The 26,830-nt window shown below is 37.1% G+C and overlaps 1 protein-coding gene across 1 annotated transcript in view; it reads left to right on the top strand.

Moving 5' to 3' along the window:
- LOC135218986 (low-density lipoprotein receptor-related protein 2-like) overlaps window positions 1-26,830 on the top strand; it is a 116,255-nt gene that overhangs the window by 22,229 nt on the left and 67,196 nt on the right. Inside the window, exons 3-4 of the mRNA XM_064255424.1 lie at window positions 3,549-3,624; window positions 20,903-21,022. Coding sequence (XP_064111494.1) covers window positions 3,549-3,624; window positions 20,903-21,022 — 196 coding nt within the window. The remainder of the gene's footprint in view (window positions 1-3,548; window positions 3,625-20,902; window positions 21,023-26,830) is intronic.

Here is a 26,830-nt window from a genome sequence, read left to right as displayed (position 1 = left end):
ATCGCTAAGGAATACGGTCGAAATCCGTCGACTATAGGCACCATCCTTAAGCAAAGGAAGCCATTAAAGCAGCTACACTTTCCAAGGGCTGGACTATTTTTTTCAACAAGAGGAGCCACGTGCATGATGAGATGGAGAGGCTGCTTCTCGTATGGATTAAGGACAAGGAAATCGCTGGAGATACGATAACTGAGACGGCAATCTGCCACAAGGCTAGTGCCTTTTTCGGTGATCTGAGTGCTTAGGCCGAAGACAACGCAGGAGAAAGGACATCGAAGGCAACCCCAGACTTCAAGGCTTCTTGGGGTTGGTTTGATAAATTTCGTAAACGGACTGGCATCCATTCGGTGTTGCGGCATGGGGAGGCTGCCAGCTCGGACACGAAAGTGGCCTAAGCCTTTGTTAAGACGTTCGACGAGATGACAATCAAAGAAGGCTACAGTTCTCAGCAAGTCTTCAACTGTGACGAGACTGGCCTTTTTTGGAAAAAAATGCCTCGTTGGACATACATCACGGAGGAAGAGAAGAAGCTACCCGGGCATAAGCCTATGAAAGACAGGCTTACGCCTGCACTTTGTTCTAACGCCAGTAGGGATTGTAAGGTGAAGTCCCTACTTGTGTATTATTCTGAGACTCCTCGAGCCTTCAAGGCCCACAAAGTGCTAAAGGAGAAGCTTCCGGTGATGTGGAGGGCTAATGCAAAAGCCTGGCTAACAAGACTTTAGTTCACCGAGTGGGTAAATCTGTGTTTTGGCCTGACAGTGAAGAAATTCTTGGAAGAGAAGTGCCTCCCTCTGAAATGTCTGCTGGTGTTGGACAATGGCCCTGCTTACCCTCCTGGCCTCGAGGAAGATATCCTAACGGAGTATTCTTTCATCAAGGTTCAATATCTTCCACCTAACACCACCCCTCTCCTCCAGCCCATGGACCAGCAAGTGATATCGAACTTCAAGAAGCTGTATACAAAACATCTTTTCAAGAGATGTTTTGACATCACCGATACCGCAAACCTCACCTTGCGTGAATTTTGGAAGGAGCATTTCGATCTCGTGATATGCATCTGACTCATCGATCAAGCTTGGCATGAGGTTTCGAGGCGAACCTTGAATTCTTCGTGGAGGAAACTCTGGCCTGATGCCGTATCTGCCCGAGACTTCAAGGAATTCAATGTGGGCGAAGCTGATGCAGATTGAGAAACAGTTGACGATCCTGAAACTTTTTCACAATCAGATTTTAACGAGATCGTTGCACTCGGCAAGTCCATGGGGCTGGTCGTCGACGAGGACGACATCAATGATCTTCTCCAGGAGCACCAAGAGGAGCTTACGATGGATGACCTGAAGGAGTTGGAGGCCATGCAACATAATGTCGTTCAAGAAGAGTTCTCTAGCAGCGGCGAGGAGGAGGAGGAGGAGGAGGACCCTATGACAATGGCAGAAATTAAGGATGTATTCTTTCATCAAGGTTCTATATCTTCCACCTAACACCACCCCTCTCCTCCAGCCCATGGACCAGCAAGTGATATCGAACTTCAAGAAGCTGTATACAAAACATCTTTTCAAGAGATGTTTCGACATCACCGATACCGCAAACCTCACCTTGCGTGAATTTTGGAAGGAGCATTTCGATATTGTGATATGCATCTGACTCATCGATCAAGCTTGGCTTGAGGTTTCGAGGCGAACCTTGAATTTTCGTGGAGGAAACTTTGGCCTGATGCCGTATCTGCCCGAGACTTCAAGGAATTCAAGGTGGGCGAAGCTGATGCAGATTGAGAAACAGTTGACGATCCTGAAACTTTTTCACAATCAGATTTTAACGAGATCGTTGCACTCGGCAAGTCCATGGGGCTGGTCGTCGACGAGGACGACATCAATGATCTTCTCCAGGAGCACTAAGAGGAGCTTACGATGGATGACCTGAAGGAGTTGGAGGCCATGCAACATAACGTCGTTCAAGAAGAGTTCTCTAGCAGCGGCGAGGAGGAGGAGGAGGAGGACCCTATGACAATGGCAGAAATTAAGGATGTTCTAGCTGCTTCTCATAAGGTGCAACCATTTATAGAAAAGATACACTTCCTTGGATAGTTATTTTTTAAAGAGGCCTTTAGTAGTAAGCAAACAGGAAGGTCCAAGTGATACATAAAACAGAAAATTGAAGGTTGGGAAGCAATTGAATTTTTTTTAAAAACGTAAACTAAAAAAGTAAAAAAAAAATCAGAAAAAGGCAAAAAAAAAAAAATAAAGAAATTTAATTGTTTTTCATAAAGTTAAGTGTTAATGGTTTCTGCCATTTGTTAATGTGTTTCATAAAGTTTAGTGTTAATGTTGTCTGCCATTTGTTAATGTGTTTCGTAAAGTTTAGTGTTAATGTTTTCTGCCATTTGTTAATGTGTTTCGTAAAGTTAAGTATTCATGTTTTCTACAGTTTATCTTCCTCCTCTGTCGCCACTTTCGGACATCGCCTCACTCGAAGGTAAGGTTCCACATTTCACTATATACGTATGTACATGTACGTGCAGTATTTCTTGTACCCTGTGCACTAATACTTTATTTACAGGTACAGTAACCGTTAGATTAGGTATTGAATGTTATATTTCATATTTATTGGTCAATTTAGCTTTATTATAAAATTTACTGTGGCGTGTTTGTAGGGCTTGGAACGAATTAGGCAATTTACATGTAAAACGTAGTTCTGGATACGAAAAATCAGGTTACAAAGGCTGCTTCGGAACGGATTAATTTCGTGACCTGAGGAACAATGGAATCTCACCTCCATTAAAGACAGGCCTATTCATTGCACACAGATAAAAGATTTAAAACATATTATTAAAAGTCTCTCCTTCTCCATCAAAAGTATTCATCACACACCAGTCAAAGGAAAAAACATGCCCAAGAAAATGCTCTCGTCTCTGTCAGACAAAAAAAGACTTTCTTGATACATAAGGCTGTTATTTAAAATTAGATTAATGTGAAGTCTATTCACAGGAGATTTACTAATTGAAGGGACTGTAATTTTACATTTTTTCAAAAACCTGAGAAAAAAATCATAATTAAAAGACTATCAATCCATTTCCCTAATGTATTCCATCGACCTTTCCCCCACATCCCCTGAGTACTCAGACATCACGTACGCCATCTTGGCCGAGCAGTGTTAAGGAAAAACGGTTATTTTAAAAATCCACCTTACCGACGAACGCTGGGAATGACTTTTTCTTTCATTTCTCGAAATATTTACAAGGAAAAATGTCATGATCCATACAATTACTCCATGTACCGTGTTGGTCACCACTTGTTTTCAGTGCCTGTAAGTATGGTTGTAAGTTTTAGGGATGGTCCGTCCAACTGTAGATAAATAATTTTTGTGCTTTTCCTAAATTATAATTAAGTATAATGAACCCTCCACATGTTAGCTTGAGCATGTGTTCAAATTCTTCAGAGATGCTATTTTGCAAAGTTCAAGAAATTTTATTTACCCATAATTGATATTTATTGTGGAAGTTTACCTTTAAATTGACTGTTCGTTGATTTTTATTTTTCCCCTTATAGGTCACTGGTAACTTACCATATGAGAAAGTATCCCATCGGCTTCGGCGCCAGGTAGTTACTCCATCAGGCAAACAAGGTAGTATTCTGCTTTATTCAGTTTGGTACCAGCTAATTGTTTTTTGTACTCTTAATACCAGAGCTCACATACATAACCACCTTTTTATGGACATCCGCAAACATGAAAGCTTTATGCATAAATGTTTCCATATTTGTTGTTTTCAAAAAGCAATTTTGGTTTGCATGAATATTGGAAAGTAATTTTGCTACCACTTTTCTGAGATATGCCATGATTGAACAATTATTTCACCTGCTATTTTCTCTACAAGCGTTAGTCATTTGATTATCAGCTAGAGTGCTTGACTGCTAATTTTTAAACTTTAAACCTTCCCAAACCTAATTTCTGTTTCCAAGTGTTTCCATGAACCTGTTTACTGCTCTTCCATTTACCTTCATATTTATGGGGTGGTTTATAATTTAAAGTCAAATTTTCTTTTTCTTTTATGGTGTTTTTGCATTGTTTCATCAAGATTTTTCCTCGTGCATCTTTAGAAACTAAAAATGAGGCCTGCATTTGATTAGTATTGTAATTTTGTTAAACCTTTATTGGATGTTCTTGGAAAGGGAAAGTGATCACAAGTATCAGTGGACAATTAGCTTCATTCTAAGTTATGTGGTAATCGTGAACTCAAGCAATAATGAATTACTTTTATGTTCGAGGACTAGAGAATGGGAGAAGTGCTCTGAAATGGACAAGATCTCAAAAGTTGTATTTGCTTTGTAGAAGTGGATCATGTATGTTTATTTTAGGTACTTAATCAAATCTCTTGTCCATGAACACAGTCTTTGAAGATTTTGGATCTCAGCCCATTCAACTAACAAATCTTTTTCTTTTTAGATAGGATAGCAAGTAGGTTACTGGATGAGTTGTCTGGGGGACTTTCAGTGGTTGATGGATTTTGTAACTTGCACCAGTAAGTTTTAGTGTATGTTTATAGACAGGGATGACTTTGCACATGTTTGGACAAGCAGCATTGACAGATTAGTTCACGCTAAGGTGGTAAGTCTTTCAGGTAAGAACAGTTCTCACTGAAATAGATATCAGGTTGAAATTAGGGGTTCATTGTCGAAAAATCACAAAACAAAATGTATTAGGAGAAACTTTTTTAAACAAGATGCCCAGTATGCTAGATTGGTAATGGATATAGTTACTTAACTTCCCTATGGGAAAGTTTGGCTCTACAAAAATTCTTTTTCTCTACCAAGACTTTTCCACCTGATGTAAATTCACCTGTTCTCTCATCTTACCATCATCTCTACACTTTCACTCTTAAATACCTGTACAAATCAGTTGTTTCTATCTGTAATACATCCTAGTGCAGAGGAACTGTAGAAACTAGTACAAGAGTGTGAAAGTGTTTGGGCTGGTGAAAGTTGAGACTAGTTCAAGCAAGAGTAATGTCACAAGGGAAAATGGAATTCAGTAAGATGGAGCTGTGAATTTAATGTGGGTGATGGAAAAACAGAAGCATTTAATTCATATAGATATTTATGATAAGTATAACGGATGTTGGTAGGATGAAAGTGAATGTGAGTCACAGAGTAAATGAAGCAGAAAATGTAGCTGGGCATTTGTAAAGATTAAGAAGAGCCTTTAGTAAAATGGCTTGGTGATGTTGAATGTGAATAAAGAAAATATGTACATACTTGTGAATATGAACTAATATATATACTAGATATTGCCCTATTAACAGAAGATAACCTAGTGTCTGACCTTTCAGTAGGTGCAAATGTAGGCAAAAGCGACCATAAAATTATTACATTTCACATTAATATTCAACATAGAAAAGAGAAGAAGATACTAAAGATATTAGACTACCGTCGAGGAGACCTAAGTAAACTAAAGGAATAAGTATGTTAAAAATCTAGAGTATGACAAAAACAGACATAGACAATTACTGGGAAGCCTTTCTAGAAGAATACACAGAAAAACGCTCCAGATGTATTCCATTAAAGCAAATGCTAACAAGTGGCAACCCTCAGCCTAAGTGGTTTAACAGAGAAATTAAAAATAAAATAAGTGAAAGAGACAGATTGCACAAACCAATGAATACACACCCAACACCAGAAGAAACAAGCCAGTATAAAGAACTCTGCAAAGATAAATGAGGATAAGACAGTTGTATCAGTTTGTAAGGAAAACCCAAAAGAATTTTTTGCTCATGTTAACAGTAGGAAGCCAATAAAAGATAGGTCCCCTAAGAGACAATGGAGGAAACCTAGTGAACTCAGACTTGGAAAAAGCAGTTATTGAATAAGTTTCTTACTAGTGTTTTCACAATTGAAGACACTATCTCAATCCCTGAACCAGCTATTAAATATGAAGGGGCAGAACCACTTGACAACATAATATTTACGGAAGAAGACATTAAAAACAAAATCGAAAAACCTAACAAGTTCAAATCTCCTGGCCCTGATGGGATACATCCAAGAGAAATTAAAGACTTAAAAAGAGTAGATAGTTCCTCACCTATTTAAACTCTACAGAAAGATAGCAGAACAACGAAAGGCACCTAAAAGGATGGAAATTAGGTATTGTGCCCCAAGTTTACAAAAAAAAGATCCAAGCAAAGAGCAAGGAAATTATAGACCAATCTGTCTAACGGTCCCTTGTAAGATTTTTGAGTCCATAATTGCAGATCAAATCGTGGATCACATTGATAGAAACAACTTGTTGTTAAACAGTCAACATGGCTTCAGGCAAAACAGATCCTGCTTATCAAACCTCTTGGAGTTTTTTCATAACATTCTTGGTATTTACAACAGTATTAAGCAATAGACATACTCTACTAAGATTTCCAAAAGGCTTTTGACAAAGTTCCACACAAGAAACTGATGGCAAAAGTTAGAGCTTTAGGAATTGTAGGAGAAACAGCAGACTGGTTCAAAGACTGGCTAACTAATAGAGAACAGAGAGTTGCAATAAGAATTAGAATGGGCAGATGTGACAAGCAGAGTTCCTCAGGATTGTGTCCATGGCCCTCTCTTGTTTTTTATCTATATTAAGAAGGACATTGATGTAGGATTAACTAGCAGGATAGCCAAATTTGCAGACGACACCAAACTAGGTGTAAATGCAGCTGACCCAGAGACAATAGAAAGTTTAAGAAATGATCTAAAGAAAATAGGAGAGTGGTTAAAAAGATGGCAAAAGCCTTTTAACTTGGATAAATGTAGTTACAAATAAGAACAAACAACCCTCATGCCAACTTGCTACATGGGAATGACATAAATAGTATAGACTAAGAAGAGGACCCTGGAGTCATTATAACCAAGCACTTAAAATCCATAAAACAGTGCATAAAAGTAAAAAAGAAGGCACAGAATTTAGTGGGATACATAAATAGGCAGTTCAGATACAGAAACAAGGAAACGGTGCTGCAGCTCTACACATCAATAGTTAGACCTCATCTTGAATATACAGTATAGTTTTGGTCCCCAACACTAAGAAAGAACATAAATAGATTAGAACCACAAAGTTAATTCCACCCATTAGGCAAATACCAAATACGACTAGAGAGCCTGAACATCTGAGGCTTAGAAACATTACGATTGCGAGGACAACTAATAGAAACATTCAAAATACTGAAAGTCATAACAAAAGTAGACTAACCTATTTACGCTAAACGAAAACCAGACAAGAAATAATGGATGGAGACTACAGCTGAAGTGATACAACACATCCCATTGTGGGATGTGTTGTATCGCTTCAGCTTCTATGTGGCACATAGAATAAACTGCCAGCAGAAGTTGTAAACAGCAACAGTGTGGAAGATTGTAAAAGAAAGCTGGACAAAATCATTAGGACTGTGAATGAACAGTAAAACATGCTCCTAGACATCATGCAATGTCTCCTCGGATGGACTAACAAGTCTTTGAGACATCCTAATTCTTCTTCCTCTCTCTCTCTCTCTCTCTCTCTCTCTCTCTCTCTCTCTCTCTCTCTCTCTCTCTCTCTCTCTCTCTCTCTCTCTGTTATTGGCTGTTACATATATATTTTTAATGGTAAAATGTTTAAGATGACTTTAAAATTATACTAATAATATAATCTCAAATATTAATACAGTATTAGGATAGTAATTTAAGGTATATTTGAAGTAGGATGTTATTTAATTAAGTTATACATTTGGTATCAGAACTTTCAAGACAGGCAATTATAAGCGTTATTTGAGGTGTTCTAATATTCTTGTGGTGGTGTCTGGTACGCAACCCACACAAATATGGGGAAACTATATATATATATATATATATATATATATATATATATATATAGATATATATATACACACACACAGTAGTACCTCAGGATACGAAATTAATCCGTTCCGAGGCGGCCTTCGTAACCTGAGTTTTTCGTATCTTGAACCGCATTTTACATGTAAATTGCCTAATTCGTTCCAAGCCCTGCAAAAACAGCCCAGTAAATTTTATAACAAAACTAAATTGACCATTCAATACCTAACTTAATATGTAGTATTAATATGTACTACATAGTACCTGTAAATAAACTGTATTAGTGTACATGGTATACAAGAAATACTGTACGTACATACATACGTACGTAGTAAAATGTGGAACCTTACCTTTCGAGTGAGGCTATCTCCGAAAGTGGCGACAGAGAGGAGGACAAATGGCAGAAAACTTGTTCGTACACTTAACTTTACGAAACGCATTAAAAAATGTCAGGAAACATTAAGACTAAACTTTACGAAACATTAACAAATGGCACAAAGCCTTAACACTTAACTTTACAAAAAACAATAAAAAAATTTTTTTTTGTCTTTTTTTATTTTTACATTTCATTTACTTTTATATATATATATATATATATATTATATATATATATATATATATATATATATATTTTTTTTTTTTTTTTTTTTTTTCTTTACAAAATTTCAATTTCTTCACCACTTTCAACTTTCTGTTTTTTGTAGTATCACTTGGATCATCCTGTTTGCTTACTCCTACTAAAGGCCTCTTTAAAAAATAACTAGCCAAGGAAGATTGCTTCTGCCTTCTTTTCACAATGTTCCCGAAACGACTCAGGCAAACGTCATTGAACTGCACAAGCATACGACCTGTGTAAGCCTTTTCAGGGCGTCTCTTTTCTACAAATGATTGCACCTTATGAAAAGCAGCTAGAGCATCGTTAATTTCTGCCGTTGTCATAGGGTCCTCCTCCTCTCCTCCTCGCCACTGCTAGAGAACTCTTCTTGAACGACGTTATGTTGCATGGCCTCCAACTCCTTCAGGTCATCCGTCGTAAGCTCCTCTTGGTGCTCCTCGAGAAGGTCATTGATGTCGTCCTCGTCGACGACCAGCCCCATGGACTTGCCGAGTGCAACGATCTCGTCAAGATCTGTTTGCAAAACAGTTTCAGGATTGTCAACTGTTTCTGAATCTGCATCAGCTTCGCCCACGTTGAATCCCTCGAAGTCTCGGGCGAATACGGCATCAGGCCAAAGTTTCCTCCACGAAGAATTCAAGGTTCACCTCGAAACCTCATGCCAAGCTTGATCGATGAGTCGGATGCATATGACGATGTCGAAATGCTCCTTCCAAAATTCACGCAAGGTGAGGTTTGTGGTATCGGTAATGTCGAAACATCTTGTGAAAAGATGTTTTGTATACAGCTTCTTGAAGTTCGATATCACTTGCTGGTCCATGGGCTGGAGGAGAGGGGTGGTGTTAGGTGGAAGATAAAGAACCTTGATGAAAGAATACTCCATTAGTATATCTTGCTCGAGGCCAGGAGGGTGAGCAGGGGCATTGTCCAACAACAGCAGACATTTCAGAGGGGGATGCTTCTCTTTCAAGAATTTCTTCACTGTTGGGCCGAAACAGAGATTTACCCACTTGGTGAACTAAAGTCTCGTTACACAGGCTTTCACATTAGCCCTCCACATCACTGGAAGCTTCTCCTTTAGCACTTTGTGGGCCTTGAAGGATCGAGGAGTCTCCGAATGATAGGCAAGTAGGGGCTTCACCTTGCAATCCCCACTGGCATTCGAACAAAATGGGAGTGTAAGCCTGTCTTTCATAGGCTTATGCCCGAGTAGCTTCTTCTCTTCCTCCTTGATGTACATCTGACGAGGCATATTTTTCCAAAAAAGGCCAGTAACCTTCGTTGATTGTCATCTCGTCAAATGTCTTAATAAAGGCTTCGGCCGCTTTCGTGTCCGAGCTGGCCGCCTCCCCATGCTGCACCACCAAATGGATGCCAGTCCGCTTCTGAAATTTTTCAAACCACCCATGAGAAGCCTTGAAGTCTGAGGTTGGCGTCGATGTCCCTTTTCCTCCGTCGTCTTCAGCCTGGGCAATCAAATCGCCGAAAATAGCGCTGGCCTTGTGGCAGATTGCCGTCTCGGTTATTGTATCGCCAGCAATTTCTTTGTCTTTTATCCAAACAAGAAGCAGCCTCTCCATCTCATCGTGCACGTGGCTCCTCTTGATGGACAAAATAGTCCAGCCCTTGGAAGGTGTAGCTGCTTTGATGGCTTCCTTCTGCTTAAGAATGGTGCCTATCGTCGACGGATTTTGGCCGTATTCCTTAGCGATCACACTCAACAGGATGCCAGCTTCATAATTTTTAATGATATCCATCTTTGTCTCCATAGAAAGCATCCTCTTCTTTCCGTGAACTTCAGCAACTTTCTTGGGACCCTTGACTACGTATACTGTACGTAATTAAGTTATGTAGTATACTAAAGTTCTCACACAACACGATAAAGTAGTACAACGAAATCACCAACACGAATTTACGTTAACAAACGAAATTGTATATGTGAACGAACGAATTCTGCGTGCGTACACAAACGCTGGTGTGAAGCAGTGGGCGAAGGACGCCTTTACGTAGAGCACGATGGAAGAGATGCTGACCAATAGGAGAGCAGGATCTTATGGCAGTGATTAGCATCAGGAACCAATGAGAGAGTGGGAGGATGGTGGCAAGTCTACTCAGTTGGCGGCGCGCGAGTTTTAAAATTGTTATCGGTGGTCCGGTCGAATCTCGGGACTTTACAGCAACAACCTTTCGTAACCTGAATTATTTTCGTATGTAGAGCCAAAAAAATCTTCGTATTTGCTTTCGTAACTTGAATTTTTCGTAAGCTGGGACTTTCGTATGTCGAGGTACCGCTATATATCTATATATATATATATATATATATATATATATATTATATATATATATATATATATATATATAGTATATATATATAGTATATATATATGTATATATATATAGATATATATATATATATATATATATGTATATATCATATACATATATATATATATACAATATATACATATATACATATAGATATATATATATATATATATATATATATAGATAATATATTATATACATTATATTATAATATACATATATATATATATATATTATATATTTATATATATAGATATATATATATATATATATATATATATACTATATATATATATATATATATACATATATATATATATATATATATATATATATATATATATATCTATCTATATACACACACATATATATATATATATATATATATATATATATATATATATATATGTATATATATATGTATATATATATGTATATATATAGTATGTATATATATATAATATATATATATATATATATATATATATATATGTATATATATATATATATATATGTATATATATATGTATATATATATATATATATATACACACATACACATACAGTGTTCCCCCCGTATTCGTGGGGGATGTGTACCAGACACCCCCGTGAATAGTTAAAACCTGGGAATAGTTAAAACCACCACTAAAAATGCTTATAACTGCCTATCTTGAAAGTTCAGATACCAAATCTATACCTTTAATAACATCCTACTTCAAATATACCTAAAATTACTAACCTATTACTGTATTAATCTTTGAGCTTATATTATTAATATAATTTCAAAGTCATCTTAAGCATTTTACCATTAAAAATATATTCCTACAGCAAATAACAGAGAGAGAGAGAGAGAGAGAGAGAGAGAGAGAGAGAGAGAGAGAGCAATGAATGGCAACATCATATATCTGACCATCAAGAGTGAAATTATGAATTATTTCTGAGACAGAGAGAATAATAATGGAGAGAGAGAGAGAGAGAGAGAGAGAGAGAGAGAGAGAGAGAGATAACTCCTAGACTCCGGCTCCTTCCTCCCCTCCGCCAATTCCAATTCGTAAATCAAACTCTCATTTACTCCCCCGCCCACCTTCCTCCAAGTGGATAAAAAGACTGGGAATCACTATTTTTAATTAATCTTATTAATATTTGAAAATTAGTTATAAGGTAAATCATTTATTTACACTACAAAACAAATAAACATACATAAGAGAGAGAGAGAGAGAGAGAGAATGTTATTGTTACTGTTTAATCTCATTAAACTTAATATTATTTGTAAACTAGTACTGTATATTATTATTTTACCATAAAATGTAGTAATGTCCTTAAAGATATACATACACTTCCAGCCCAAACAGAGGGCGAGAGTTACCACTAGGACATACTTATATCTTGTGTGGCAAAAGAGAGAGAGAGAGAGAGAGAGAGAGAGAGAGAGAGAGAGAGAGAGAGAGAGTTATATTACTATTGTTATTATGCAAAAATATTAATAAACGTAGACATGTACCATAGAAATGATCTCATCTCAGTAAAAGAGAAAGAGAGAGCGAGAGAGAGAGAATTTACATGATCCTTAGATGGCAACAAAACGAAATGGCAACTCACACCCCCCCCCTCCTTTTGACAGTTGTTGGACCCCAGCCAACTCAGCTGGCTACGTGTTCAAAAACAAGATGCAGGGTAAAATGCATTTTCTTTCATTCTTACATAATTCTTTTTATTTATAAACTAAAATCTTGCTAATTCACTTTAGTATTTTCTTTAATGAATTTATATTATTGCTGTTTACATTAATATTGATATTTGAAAATTAGTAAATCATCATCCAAAAAACATAGTACATCTCTGTAAAAGAGAGAGAGAGAGAGAGAGAGAGAGACGAGAGGAGAGAGAGAGAGAGAATTATCGTAGTATTTTGTAAAATACTTTCACATATGATTTTTGTAATTATTATTATTATTATTATTATTATTATTATTATTATTATTATTATTATTATTATTATTATTATTATCATCATCATATGAAAATATTAATAAACATATTATACATACATGTACCATAAATGTACCATAAAAAATCTCTCATCTCAGTAAAAAATATTTAGAGAGGGAAGAGGGGAGGAGGAGAGAGAGAGACGAGAGAGAGAGAGAGAGATACCTGGAGTTCGAAAGAACTAAAATCTTACTAATTCACTGAAGTATTTTCTTAATTGAAGTGATTGCTCTTTACATTATATTAATATTTGAAAATTAGTAAATCATTTATCATACAAAAAGCATACATCTCAGCAAGAGAGAGAGAGAGAGAGAGAATTATTAATTATTATGTGATATCATTTAATCTTATTAAACTTACTAATACAGTATTGATCAATATTAATATTTTAAAATTAGTAAATAATTTTTGTACCATAAAAATGTATTTAGGCATGAAAATAACACCAAAATACACTAATTAGTCATTATTTATCATCGGAAAATCCCGCGAATAAGTGAAATCACCGCAAATAATGGGTAGATATGGTCCAAAGAAAAATCCGCGAATCAGTGAGTCCACGAATCCGGAGAACGCGAATACAGGTGGCCCACTGTATATATATATATATATATATTATATATATATATATATATATATATATATATATATATAGATATATATATATATATATACTGTCACACACATACATACATACATACACAGTGGAACATCGGTTTCGTACATAATCCATTCCAGAACCTCCCACAGAAACTGAAACATACACAAACCAAAACAATAATTCCCATAAGGAATAATGTGAATATAATTAATGTGTTCCACACCCTAAAAATATTAACAAAAAATACATTTCATAGGAAATAAACAGTTTTACATACAGAAAACAATGAGAAATAAAAATAGATGACTAATGAAATTAACAAATGAACATTTAACATCACTCTTACCTTTATGGAAAGCACTTAGCGCATGGAAGATGGAGAGGAGGAGAGAGGAAGGAGGAGAGGTTATTGTTGAGAAGGGGACTCTCCCTCTGGAAGGACTTCATGTATCAAGTTACTTCAGGTATCTTGAGTTACTTCTCTTCGTTTTCTACTGGCACTGTCTGAGGTTACTTCATTTTTTATTGGCACTTGGACCAGCTTGAGAGTTACTGGACTCCTGTCACACAACTAAACAGTCCTGAGACATTTGTTTCTGGCGTTGCTTTAAAATTTGCCTAAAGTTAAACACGGCATTGTCATTAAAATGTTGGATACACAGATTACAACTTCTTTGTTAGGATGATAATTCTCTACAAAATTTTTTTTACATCATTTCACTTTGCAAACATGTCCTTATTCCCTGAAGTAGGCACATTATGTATGCTCATTCGTTTTCTGAAATTTTCAAACCAGCCTCTGCTGGCCTTAAATTCACTAACAGCAGCTCTTGTTGTAGGCATTTTCACACTAATATCGACATGCAACTTCCTCCAACACTTTGCTATGAGTTGTTTCTTAAATTTTATGGTGTTTCTCACCTTTTTTTAACACATGGGCTAGCATTTGAACCTTTCTTTGGCCCCATGATGACTTATTTAGCAGTTGCACTCGAATAAAAAAAAAAAAATAACGCAAAAGCAGAGTGGGTCATGAAAGAAGATGGGTGCTCAATACGGGGCCTGATCACACGCTGGGCCCCGACAAAATATCGTAGGAAAGTCTACAAAAACCAAAACGTACGAAAAGAGCGGTTGAATTCCATGTTTTTATGTATATTTAATGCAGGCCATTGTTGATTTATACTCACAGCTGCGTTTTGCAATATGTGGAACTGGGCTTCTCTATGTCCAATCTTTGTGCTTTCTCATAATTCTAGTGTCAGTTTATGGCCAGTGTGGTCTACATAGTGTTGAAATATTGCATTGCCCCTTGGTTGTGATGAGCTTGTAATCTCCTGCACAGTGGTAATGGTGTGCTCTGTGGAGTAATTGCTGAGAGTTTGACATGCCCCTTCAATACATTTAAATTTGTACACTACGTTGGTTTCCTCCTACATATCTCTGCTTGGGTCCATGCTATTTGCTATTTTGCATTACAAGGGTGCTGACTAGGTTCAGGCAGCAGTAGACACTTCGGCCCCTTTCACACTATGCGTTTTGCTAACGCAGTTAGCTGCGTTGCGTTGATGCAGACAGCAGTCGCCTTAAACTTCATATGGGGTTGTTCACATCTTGCGTGTGCGTGAAATCGGCGCTGCGTTGCCCCAGAACATGTGCGTGGTACAACCAGGCTTTTGCATGTTCGGAGATGGTTGTGGTCATGCGATATGCACGTCTTCACATCTTGCGTATCACTCGCCCTTAGTAGCCTGGGATAATAACAAATATATACCCTATGAAAATCATTATCTCTTGGTACTTTTTGAATTTCATACTACATTTGCATTTTTATTCAACTGAAGAAATCTTTATGTTATAAATGTATATAGCTACTGGTACTTTTCATGTTTAAAACTTTTAAGTTTGAACAGAGATTGATATAAATTAGTATATGATTTTACAAACTTAGTAAAATGATCTCTCTCTCAATTTTAAAGAGATGATCCAATAACAACACATTTTGTAAATGAGGTAAAATTATAATTTGCAGTATATATTGAATTACCTAATTAATAAGAAGGATGTAAGTTTTATTTTATGATGCATATACTTACCAATATGTTTTCATGGTGTAAGAAAGTTGTAAGAAACTAAGCACCTGGTTGTGGTTGAACTTGTTCACTGCAGCTCTTCTTAAATCTCGAATCTCTTCCTTGGGTTATTTTAATACATTGAATGTAAATTATACAAAAAAATGAAAATGAAAATCCCAGGATTTAAAACCAAATCCCGGGAATCAAAACTGGGCTAAATATGGCTCGGATCCTGGGGAAGAAACCGTAGGACTCTGTAAGTCTTGTTAAAATGGAATGTGAAATCGATATAGGTCTTATATCTTTACTGGAGACGAAACCAGTGTTATGCAATAAAAGCCTTGAAGACTGCAAAAGTCGAAATTTGACTATATCTGCATTTCGTATTTTGACCAAGTAGTTCCTCGAAGGATGCTTGAAACATACGGAAGTGATTGAAAAAGTTGTTGCCATCCCGTTTTAGAGCCTCAAATAATGTGGCAAACGTGCCTAATGTCTCTCGCTGTGCATTCAAATAGTGCATCCAGTGGATTCGGCATTGTCTTCCTTTTTACTCCTTAAAAACGCTCTATAAAAGCAAAATGCACTCTCTCTCTCTTATCCAATGTGATTGACCGTACAGCCCACTACAGACTCAATATAAACAAATCTCCCGCCATAAATAGTACTGAACAAGTCATGAATGCTGTTGATTTTGCATAATGCAGTTGTATGCGGCAACAATAAAAAAAGCATCACAGTTTCTGCATCTATCTGTAGCACCAACACGCGTAGTGTGAAAGGGGGCTTAAGGAAATACCCTCAAAAGTATTCGTAAGTTTTGTACGGTAAGTGTCAAAAGTGAGGCTACATATTTCAGAGGACTTCGTTCGAAATTCACTAACTGGCAACTACAACACGTAGCTTAAAAACTTTTTTTTTCTACATTGAAAGCTCTATCATGCAAAATAAAGCTAACATATGATGCAAAAATATAAAATTTGTGATATTTAAAAGAATCATAAGGAAAAATTATCGTAATAGTAATTATTTCAAAGTATAGTAATTACTTCACACTACAGAGACGAAACAATTTGAAATTTTCGTTCAATACAAGATTACCAACATTTCCTATGTGGAAAAAAATATTTAATATCATAGTGTATTATCAATTATTTTAGCGAAGATGCATAAAACCATGCAAGTATCAATAGATTATAAAGAGAAAATCCCCGTAACATTAAACATAATCAACCATGAATGCACCCAGATTCAACAGAAAAGTTGGGTGTGGTTCGTAGTTCTGATTCTAGTTTCTTTAATTAATAACCCGACCGTTTGGACTCTGCTTCTGCTTCAGCTGTGGCTTCGGTTTCGACCCACGACACAAACGTAACATTACCTACCCATCCTATGAATCACCAGCCGTGTCTTACTTAGGAGGGGGGGAGGACTTTGCTCTAATACTATCTCCATCGCCAGCCAGTGCCTACCAGGGCCGGAGCGGGGCCATGACCCAAGATTCCCTAGCATCAGCCGTAGTCGTAGCCACCGGATGGACACAGTGATTTCTGACACTTCGGAACAGTAGTTATGCTAACTCTTATATCCAAAACTAAAGGAGAAAGAGGGCAAAAATAAGTGCAAAAAAATTATTCAGGGAGAGAAGAGAGGAAAAGAGAGCATAATAAAGAGAAAAAAAGATTCTTCAAGGAGATAAAGAGAGCAAAATAGAGGAGAAAGAGAGCACAAGAGAGAGAAAGAGAATGTAAAACCGAGCATAAATCACCATCTTCGAGAAAGGCTCTTGCTGCTACTACCTTCAGGTGACTAGGCCTAGTTCCGGGCATAGCAAGGCTTACAATTCAGGGCCATTGTCTGTTATTTAGGCAAAGATAGAACCATTAGGACCGACACCAGGACCTGTCCTTGCACCTAGGAAACAGACTTGCTATATAAAAAATAAGAAAGATGGTCGCAAGCAACCAGAACACCCGTAAAATCACCATCTGGTTAAATCGGGAGACGACAGACCCCAACCAAAAAAATTCAAAGAAGTGTGGCTTTATTGCAGCAATAAGTTAAAAAATGCCATCCAATATGGATTTGGAAGAAAATAAAAACCTCAGGGGCAATCTTCTTGAAGAAAGCTGCAGAAAACTAATACATATCATAAATATCAAGTAAGAACATCTTTTCTCCTCAATTTCATAATGCACTTAATGCTGAGATCTTTATTGATCCGACTTAGAATAATTGAGAATCTTACAATGCCAAATCCACATCATGAGAACTGAAAAATGCCTTACTGAAACCTGAACCATTCATCCCAGGTGAAGATACAATCCTTTATGAAATGTTACAGCATCTCTCAGAAAAATCCAAGGAATTGAGGGTGTAGGGGAATGCAGGGTCATTGAAGGGATTGAGTGCACCGTTGTGCCTATCCACAGTGAGTTCAGCTGAACACTGAGGCCTTTATCTCTCATTTCTCTTCCTAAATGTTCATCTCTCTTTGATGACCTATGTATTTAGTGTGCTTTAGTTGTCCTTGTTGAGCACTACGAGTAGGTGAATTACATGTACATAACCATATTCCAGAGAATATCTGACTGTGCCAGCATTTCATTCCTCATACCCCGGGTACTGCACCAGTTTCCTTCTATGAAGTTTTTTCTTCCAGATTTCTCTTATGGTGACATCTTTAGGATTACTCTTTTACTTTTAGCACCTTAGTAACCCTGATCTTTGTCATCAGTTGTGATAGATGCACCAAAATCTGACCATGGGTCCCTAGTAGACGATCATTTCATGGCCAAGGCTTCTTTGAACCCTGCCCCATCCATTATCTATACACTGGAACCCTATACGCCCTCTTATTCAACTGAAGTTGTTCCCAGAGCTTATGTACCTGACAATTATGATAAATATTTAGTATAGAAATTCGTACTAAGAATGTCGACATCTTCTAATTGCATAGAGAAGTAGTCAGGTGTTGGGGTAGGACACCTAAGATTTCACCACAGAGCATTAATAGTCACAAGAATGCATGAGATGCTTTGTTTGGGCACTCGATGATTGGCCAAGTCACACAGTGGGCTTGGGATGGAGCATTTTCAGTCTTACAATATCGAAAGGGATGTATGAATCCAGGGACAAAATTTTGATGAAAAAATTCGACAAAAACCGAATTGTACAAAAACTATGGCAAGCAAAAACCAATGATTGACTAGCTTGTTACTTAGAAAATTGGTCATAATTTCTTGTTTATGAATTGGCCATTGTTCCCAAATACAGCTATCTTACAAATGATGAAAACAAGCCATTTTGTGATGATTGCTTAATCCCCCTCACAGTAAGTCTGCAGGAATTAAGAGATTGCTTTTTTTCATATGGATTGGGGAGAGATGGAAATTACGGTTTGGCCATCAAGTTAGGAGAGAACACATATTTTTATTTACTGTATGGAAGCTAGATATCTGGGACATATTTAACCCTGGGTTTCAACCATTATAGTTTATTATCTGGTCTACTATAAGACTCTTATCTTATTTTATTTACTTTTCTATTTTTATTTACTTATTGAGTATTTATATACTATAAGACTACTGTGTTCAGTGTGAGTGACTGTTGATGCCAGATAATCTCCAGTCAATCATTCAACTTGTTTCTTAGGATTACTCTGCGACTAGTATAGGCTAATATGGATTGCTGATCTTAATTTTTTTTTATTTCTTAAAGTAAATTTTACATGAACTAAATATTTTGAAACTACGGGTACATATAATAGGGTGCTGAACTAAATATTTTAAAACTACAGGCACATATATTGGGGTGCAGAGTATCAAACTATTTTAGGACTATAGAAGCATGTATTTCATCTAATCTCTCTTGTGGATGTGAAGTATTTTCATCAGTAACCCTCATGCAGGTTTTAGGATCTGTGCACCATGCCGGTATCAAATTTTTCACGGGTGATTTTAAATCCTTTCTGATCCCAGGCCCTTTAGTTGTTGGAGGGAAGTTTCCTCTGGACCTTCACAAACATACCATGCTCCGTAGGTACTGGTACTTTCTTTTTTATGAGACTCTCCATTAGTATCTCTAACCTTTCAGGTTTAAAGTAAATCTGACTTTATATAATTTTAATCTAATGAGAACTATAGTGGCCACTTTAAATTTTGTTTAACATTCTCCTCGAATGTTGCGGAGTTGCCCTACAACTAGTGTGTGGAAGTGAAATAGAAAATATAGAGGAGGAAATAAGGTGAATTTTTATAGGACATATTACAGAACATGAGAAAATATGCTTCATTGTTACTGATGGTGTCAGGTCCAGTCATGGCATGGGGTTTCGAGTAAACCTTACAAAGTAAAGGTTTTAATTGCAAGGGTGCACGTCCATGGGAGGCCTCAAATTTTACAGAGCTGTATGAAAGTTTATATGCCATAGACAGAATAGCTGTCATTGATGGAGTAATTTTTCTATTTCCAATGCTTGAAGTGCATTGCAGGCAGGCACTTGGTTTTTAAAATTGTATCAACCTTTGGATTTTAAATATGTAGTGGTTCCATGTCCTCTAGGGAAAATGTATCCAAGTTCATCTTTGTTGGATACCTATACATATGGGCAATAAAGTACTAGGCAAACATGTTAAACAAGTAGCAGCAGAATTACTTCTTGGGAGATAACCGGACTTATGTCTAGCTTTTTACTGAGTACAGTATTATGAAATCTACTAGTGATTCTAGGCAGCTTTAAATAAGGTGTATGAGGCCAAAACTCGATGCCTCCTTGGAGCTATTGCTGTATGGCCTGGTGATAGGAAACAAATTTTTACTGTCTGCAGATTAGACAAACACGACTCACCCATGGTTTCCAAATGTAGTTGGGGCCCACCTGCCTTCTAGCAAGGATTGCCTAGTCCCCTTGTCTAAGCCAATTTTAAATGACTGCCGGAGTCTCGGGGATCAGAGAGTTACAAGTATTTCTTGCTGAGGCTCATGGTGGGGAAGGGAAATATAGCCGTACCAGCATTCTTACTGTTATTGATAGTGATAATGGTGTTTTTAAATTTGCAACAGAAATTGGTACTCAAATAGTTTTAAGCTATAATTTTACTTCTTTTTATTTTGGTAGATCCTGCAATGAAATGAAATAGTCCTATTTTAAGTTAACACATTTCATTACAAGTTTTTATTATTTTTTAATATGTTGTAAGTTTTACCGTCTAGTATAGTATATTTTTATTTGCTGCTCGACGTCAGTGGCTGAGGCATTCACAATACCATACAACATCCCCCACTTGTTAACGTAGTTACTTTCTTAACCTTACTGTAGATTATGCCATGCTGACTGAGCTAAAATATACATTTTCACGTTGTAAACTTTGTAGGAGCGTACACTGTGATAACACATTCACCTTTTGACTTTTTCATTATTTGCTTTTAAAATTATACTGATAATTAATCCCAGATGGACAAGGATGCGTCGGGGATGATCAGTTTACATGTCTTGGAGGAGGTATCATTTGTGCAGATCAGCGATGTGATGGCCACCCTGACTGTAAGGAAAAAGATGATGAAGACGGCTGCGGTATGTATGAATGACTGGTTTCCACATTCCATGGCTAGTTCTTGTCTAGGGTCCCTCGCTTGGTAGAAACAAATTTTGATGCTACTTCCATTTGACATCTGAGATTGCAAAGAGCAGCGTGAATAATGATGTATGTTAATTAGTATTAAGGTTTGTAAGGTGACTATGATGCCAGCTGTCGGAAAATTAATAAAAATGACGACGACAACCACTGTGGCTACTATGCATTGTTTGTTCCCGTCGTTATTGTAGTGGCATTAAACACCTGAATATGTACAGTCATATTAGATAATAACATTAAAGTCTAAGAGGTGATGCTTTGATGATGATGATGATTTCAAAATTTAGATGTAGCCGTAGGTAATGTGAGTCTTTCATCTCAAGTGACAAAAAGACAAGAGTTAAAGATAACCAAGACAAAATAGAATAAAAACAATACATAAGAACACAAAAAAATTAAGGCCAGAACCGGAAAAGTTAATTGTACCCAAATCATGACTAAAAGATTGGAAGACTAGAAAATAAGGACATGAACAGTTGCAGAATGTTGAGAAGGAAAGATAAATATACATATAATGATTTTATGTATGAAAAATGCATGGATTTAAGACATAACTGACAGTGGTTTATAGTTATTACCCAAAAAATTTATATTTAGATGTAGACATTGAATGCCCTCATCTCACTGTTTTAACGGAAATGTGAATTAAAAGAAGTTTCAATTGTTCTCATTATTGAGTGTCAGATAGGTATTCATTCATTTTGTACATTGTATTTGGCATTGGTGCTAAAATTAGACACTTTAGTGAGCTATCACCCTGAGCGTGTATGTACTATATATTTGATAACTATACTCAATTTTTTCCATTGTCCACCCGCCTGTGGTGCTCGCGCATGGTAACACTGCATCCCAATCTTTAAATAGTTATGCTATGTGTATGTTGTAGGCAAATAAAAGGATATCTGGGCATACATTTCCAACTGAAAAGCGTTTTAATAATTTACTGTGTGTGAATTACACCATTAAGATTCAAAATAGAATATTGTTATTATTGTTGAATGTAAGCTGCCTTTTCCAGGTGGCGAATGGAAAATTGCTTCTCTCGCTGTTCACTACGGCAAGATGTCAATTTTATTGGACCACACCTACTCTGCTACTAAGCTACATGTTACTTCATTACACGTAAATATATCAGTATATAAAGTGCGTTTTAGCCAGATACGATATGACGAAACTTGGTTTAGCATCTGTTTAATGGCATTTGCGTCTGGCTGTTCCATTCACCACCCCGAAAAGGTAGCTTACATTCAATAACAATAACAATATCCTATTTCGAATATTAATGGTGTAATTCACATGCCGTAAATTACTAAAACACTTTTCAGTTGCAAATGTACATCCAGATATCCTTTTATTTACCTCAAACTTACACATAGTGTAAGTATTTAAAGCCCGGGACAGTGTTACCATGCATGAGCACCTAAGGCGGGTGGACAGATGGAAATGGAAAAAAACAGAGTATAGGTGAATGGATTTGGCATCAAAACATTAATGATTGTTCTGTTGTAGAAGTTAATTATCACCCAAGGAAACAATTGTAGTTAAATAATAGCAATCATGTTGTTGTAGTAAGAAGTATTTCCATTGAAGATATTGTGACAGGACACTGAGTAGAGGGTTATGGATGTACTTTAACGAGAGGAAGGACCTCTATCATTTGATAGCAAGTGCAGTTACTTAGGTAAAGTATGAAAGTATTTGAGGGACCTTGCATCCTCATACCCTCCTTTACTGTTTAAAAAATTCAGAAGAAATTTATTTAGTCTAGAGGTACTGAGTTGTCTTTGGAAATCAGAAGAAAAGCATTGGAATGATGTTTTAAAGGGGAGCAGCATCTGGATGTTTTGGCGTTTGGTGAATGGAGGAAAGGAGGAAGAAAGAGAGAGCTCCACATTGGGAACCTGTATCAGTCTTACAGTTGTTTGTGATGGATGATCTGAATGAATGGAAGATGGAAGAGAGATGTAACCTGCTGGTTAGGGTACCTGAACGAAATAAGAATGGATAGACTCCTGTGGAGATGTGTTCTGGAAGCAACTTGAATGTTGGATGTGTAAGGAATTAAGTAAAGGCAAACATCTTCAAGTGGAATTATATAATGTTAATCATAGTCTTTCTTAACTAATATTCATAAGCATAATTGTACTAGTAGTGAATATAGAAAGGAAATCCAATAAGAGTTTGTGGCGATAGATGTTCTGGAAATTTGTGATGACCATAAAAAACTGGAGAATATAAAAGGGATTTTTGACGTAGTAGAAATCTATTTCTGGGCGAGGAAGCCGTGTCGCCCAGTGAAATAAGTCCGTTTAGCGTTATTTCTAGTAAAATATTGCTATAATACCAGAGAACTGCTAAATTGGACATGTCAGAACTCTCTGACTCGCTCACCTATAAAAAAAGGTGTCGGTATAAACCTGGGGCGAGTGTTAAACACTACCACAGCAACCCCTCCAATTAGCCTTTTCCTCATCAAAATCCCCTAAATATGGGGAGCTGACCCATAGGTCACACCCTGCCACCCCATTAAAACGGAGTTATTTCCCGGAGCGACACGGCCGAGCCCAGAAATGATGACCATGGATGGGCAGTTTCCATTGTTATCAGTCTGCCAATTTTGTGTTGTCTGTTTTTTTTTCAGAAATGTGTATCATTATTTTGTTGCAGTAGTGTTAAAACATCTTTTCTTACCTGTGAACTTTGAAAAAAAGATGTTAGTTGGGTCTGGCAACTGGTTTTTTTGCGTGAGTTCGTGTGTTCCTGTGGAATGTTTCATGAAAATGAAGGTTGACAGGGCAGAAAGGGATATTGCTTTGAGAGAGAGATTTGTACAAAGAGAACTCTGCGACAACACAGCATGTATAGGCTTAGTTAATAAATCATACTTAGTATTCAAGATATAAACTAAGTGATTGCCAACCTGTCATATATGTCCTTGGCTTCATAAGAATACATGGCAGTATGATTTGAAGCCCATATTTACCCCAAGCCTGAAAAAAAGGGCAAGAAAATGGGACTGAAGTAAGTTTGTGTGACCTAACCCACAAGAGATAGAAGACCTGTTTCTTGAAGAATATAAAATAGAAATAGTTAGATCATTCCAGAGCATCATCAAACCATTCTGTACAAGTATCGTGGCTGTCATAAAGCTACTTGAGAGACTTGTCTTTGAAGTAGGTCAAATGATGGCTGAGTTAGAACTGGACCATTGATTCCAAGGGCGGACTAGTTGTGAGTGAAATACTTCCTGCATTCTGTGTGGTTTGCCTGCAAGATGACTTGAGTGGGGATGTTTATGTTTACAGCTTAGCCTATCGAGTGGCCTTACCTATACCTGATCACAGTTAGGGTGGTAGTGTCATCAGTGCACCTCACACTGTGTGCAGTAGGCAATACTGAAGATCTTTGCAGCATCCCTTCAGTCCTTATCTGCAACTCCTTCAATTCCTTTTACTGTACCTCCGCTCCCATTCTCTGTTTTCCTCTTACTTTCTACCCTCACCCAACAGTTGTTTCAAAGTAACTACAAGATTTTCCTCTAGTTGCAACTTTTAAATTTTTATACTCTGTGTCCCATTCAGTGGAGAATGACCGCATAGATCCCAGTGCTTGGCTTTTAGCCTAAATTTTACATTCTATTCCTTATAATTGAGCCACTGTTAGTCATGTTGGTGCATTTCACTAGACAGGGTAAGGAGATGACATTGGGGAGTCAACTCCTGGTGGCGATGGTGAAGGAATGAACTTTGTGAAAGGCTAATATTTCTTTAAGAGTTTCAGACAGACTTTTAGTTTCTCTGTGGAATTCATTAGTTAAAGAAAACTGAAGCCCTGGACCCCTAGACAATTCCACACAGTTAACAACTGCTAACTTGGCCTTGGACAAAACTAACCCCAATTTAGTTATTGATAGGATAGGTTCTTAGCCGTTTTGAGCTGACAAAATCAACAGATGAATAGTAGAACCAATAAATACTACAGATAAACCGACTATACTCTATGCAACTGGAGTCCCCCATTAAATATTACTATGACATTATGTTGTCATTTCAAACATACAAATGTGAAAGAAATCATGAATATCCAAGGAAAATATGGAAAATGGTATGTAGGGCTAACCACTAGTAAACTCAAAGAAAAATGTTAAACCTATAGTTAGGTAGAAAACATTAGTTTGTACCTCGAAAGTTAATGGTTTTCTTTTGTTAGGGAACGCCTAAAAAATGAGATGTGCATCGAACTGTGCATTGAATTCTTGTAGTCTGGTAGCAAATGTAAGTTCATAATAAAAGTCAAAAGTTTATGGCTTTCTTTATGAGAAAACAACTAAAGAATGTGATGTATATTGGACTTGATATGCATTGATCTCCAGACTGGTTTATAAGAAAAATAGAAGCTTCCCTTCATGGAGGTCACCGAATCTCAATGCTGCCGACTGCCACGTCAAAAAAGAATAGTTTATAATTATTTCAAATTATGCCAAATACTTTGGTTTAAAAAAGGCTAGAACCATGCTGTCTGGAGGTGTTAATCAAATGAAAATGATTGAAGAGAAAACCTTAACATTTGAATTATAATTACAGTATAGGGCCATATTTAACGAAGGTCTTTGGAAAGTACATAATGTTCCAGGCACTTTACAACACTATAGTGACCATCCTAATATTGAAAGACTCTTGAATACCCTTAGGTATCCTTTATTTTACAGATATAAAACAAAAGAATGCTGTGTTAATATTTCCAAGCGCAGCTGGTAACCAGTTAATACAATCGGAGATTGTAAGCAAGGAATCTGTGATATCTGACAATGCCTGCGTATACGAGGTGAGATCTGGTCGAAAACCATGTCTCACTCTGTGATACCCAGTCTTTTCCTAACCACCTTGGAGAGTAGATGCTTCCGCTTTGCTCTCCTTCCAAGCCGGTTGTGTTTTGCCCTTGTTCTTTCTTTCCAGTGTGATTGAGTGTTTGTGTTTAGGATTCTGGCTTCCTCAGAAACTACTCGTCCTCGCCAGCGTATGTTTCCAGGTGTCCGAGGATTTCTTTGCTTGAGGTTTTTAGTGTATGTGGTAACGGACCCGCACAACACTTGCAGTAGGTGCAGAGCTAACTTTTGAACTATAACAAATCCTTGTCCGGAGTGTTTTGCCTGGCCTAAGGCACAGTGGAAGCTGTTTTACAGGAAGAGGGTTCATCAGAGAGTTTCTACTCTTCCTTCTTAGGAAGGCTTCGCTTCTCCTACGTGTAACGAGTTGTTGGCTCCTTCTCCTTTGTTTTTTGTAGCTAATTCTGTTGTTCCTGTGTCTCCTTCCTTTTCTTCCATTGATTCGTCGATGGAAGTATCGGAAGTGCCACAGGCTGATGTTTTGTGTAATGCTACCTCTTCTCCTTCAGGCTCCAATGCTCGTCCTGAAGGTGGGGAGGTTTCCTCATCACGATCTTGCCTTTCAGATTCGGCGTCTTCCAAATTGGCAGTGGTTTGATCATTGCTTGGGCTTTTGGGCACTCCCTCCTTGGAAGGCTTGCTGGCGCATTTCATGGCGTTTGTCATTTTGCAGTGCTATTATTGTTATAAATTTGGCCACCTGTCCCATGTATGTAACAAAAGCTCTTCTCAAGAACACGATGTATGCCCTTTATCTGATTACTGTATAAACTGTAAAGTGGATCATAAACCTGCTAATTAGAACTTCCAGTTATATAAAAATGAAGATGCTTATATCTGTAAATCACACACACACAGCACA

The sequence above is a fragment of the Macrobrachium nipponense genome, chromosome 1 (assembly GCF_015104395.2).
Source record: "Macrobrachium nipponense isolate FS-2020 chromosome 1, ASM1510439v2, whole genome shotgun sequence".
In the NCBI taxonomy this organism is placed as follows: domain Eukaryota; kingdom Metazoa; phylum Arthropoda; class Malacostraca; order Decapoda; family Palaemonidae; genus Macrobrachium; species Macrobrachium nipponense.
This window is presented reverse-complemented; position numbering and strand designations above follow the sequence as displayed.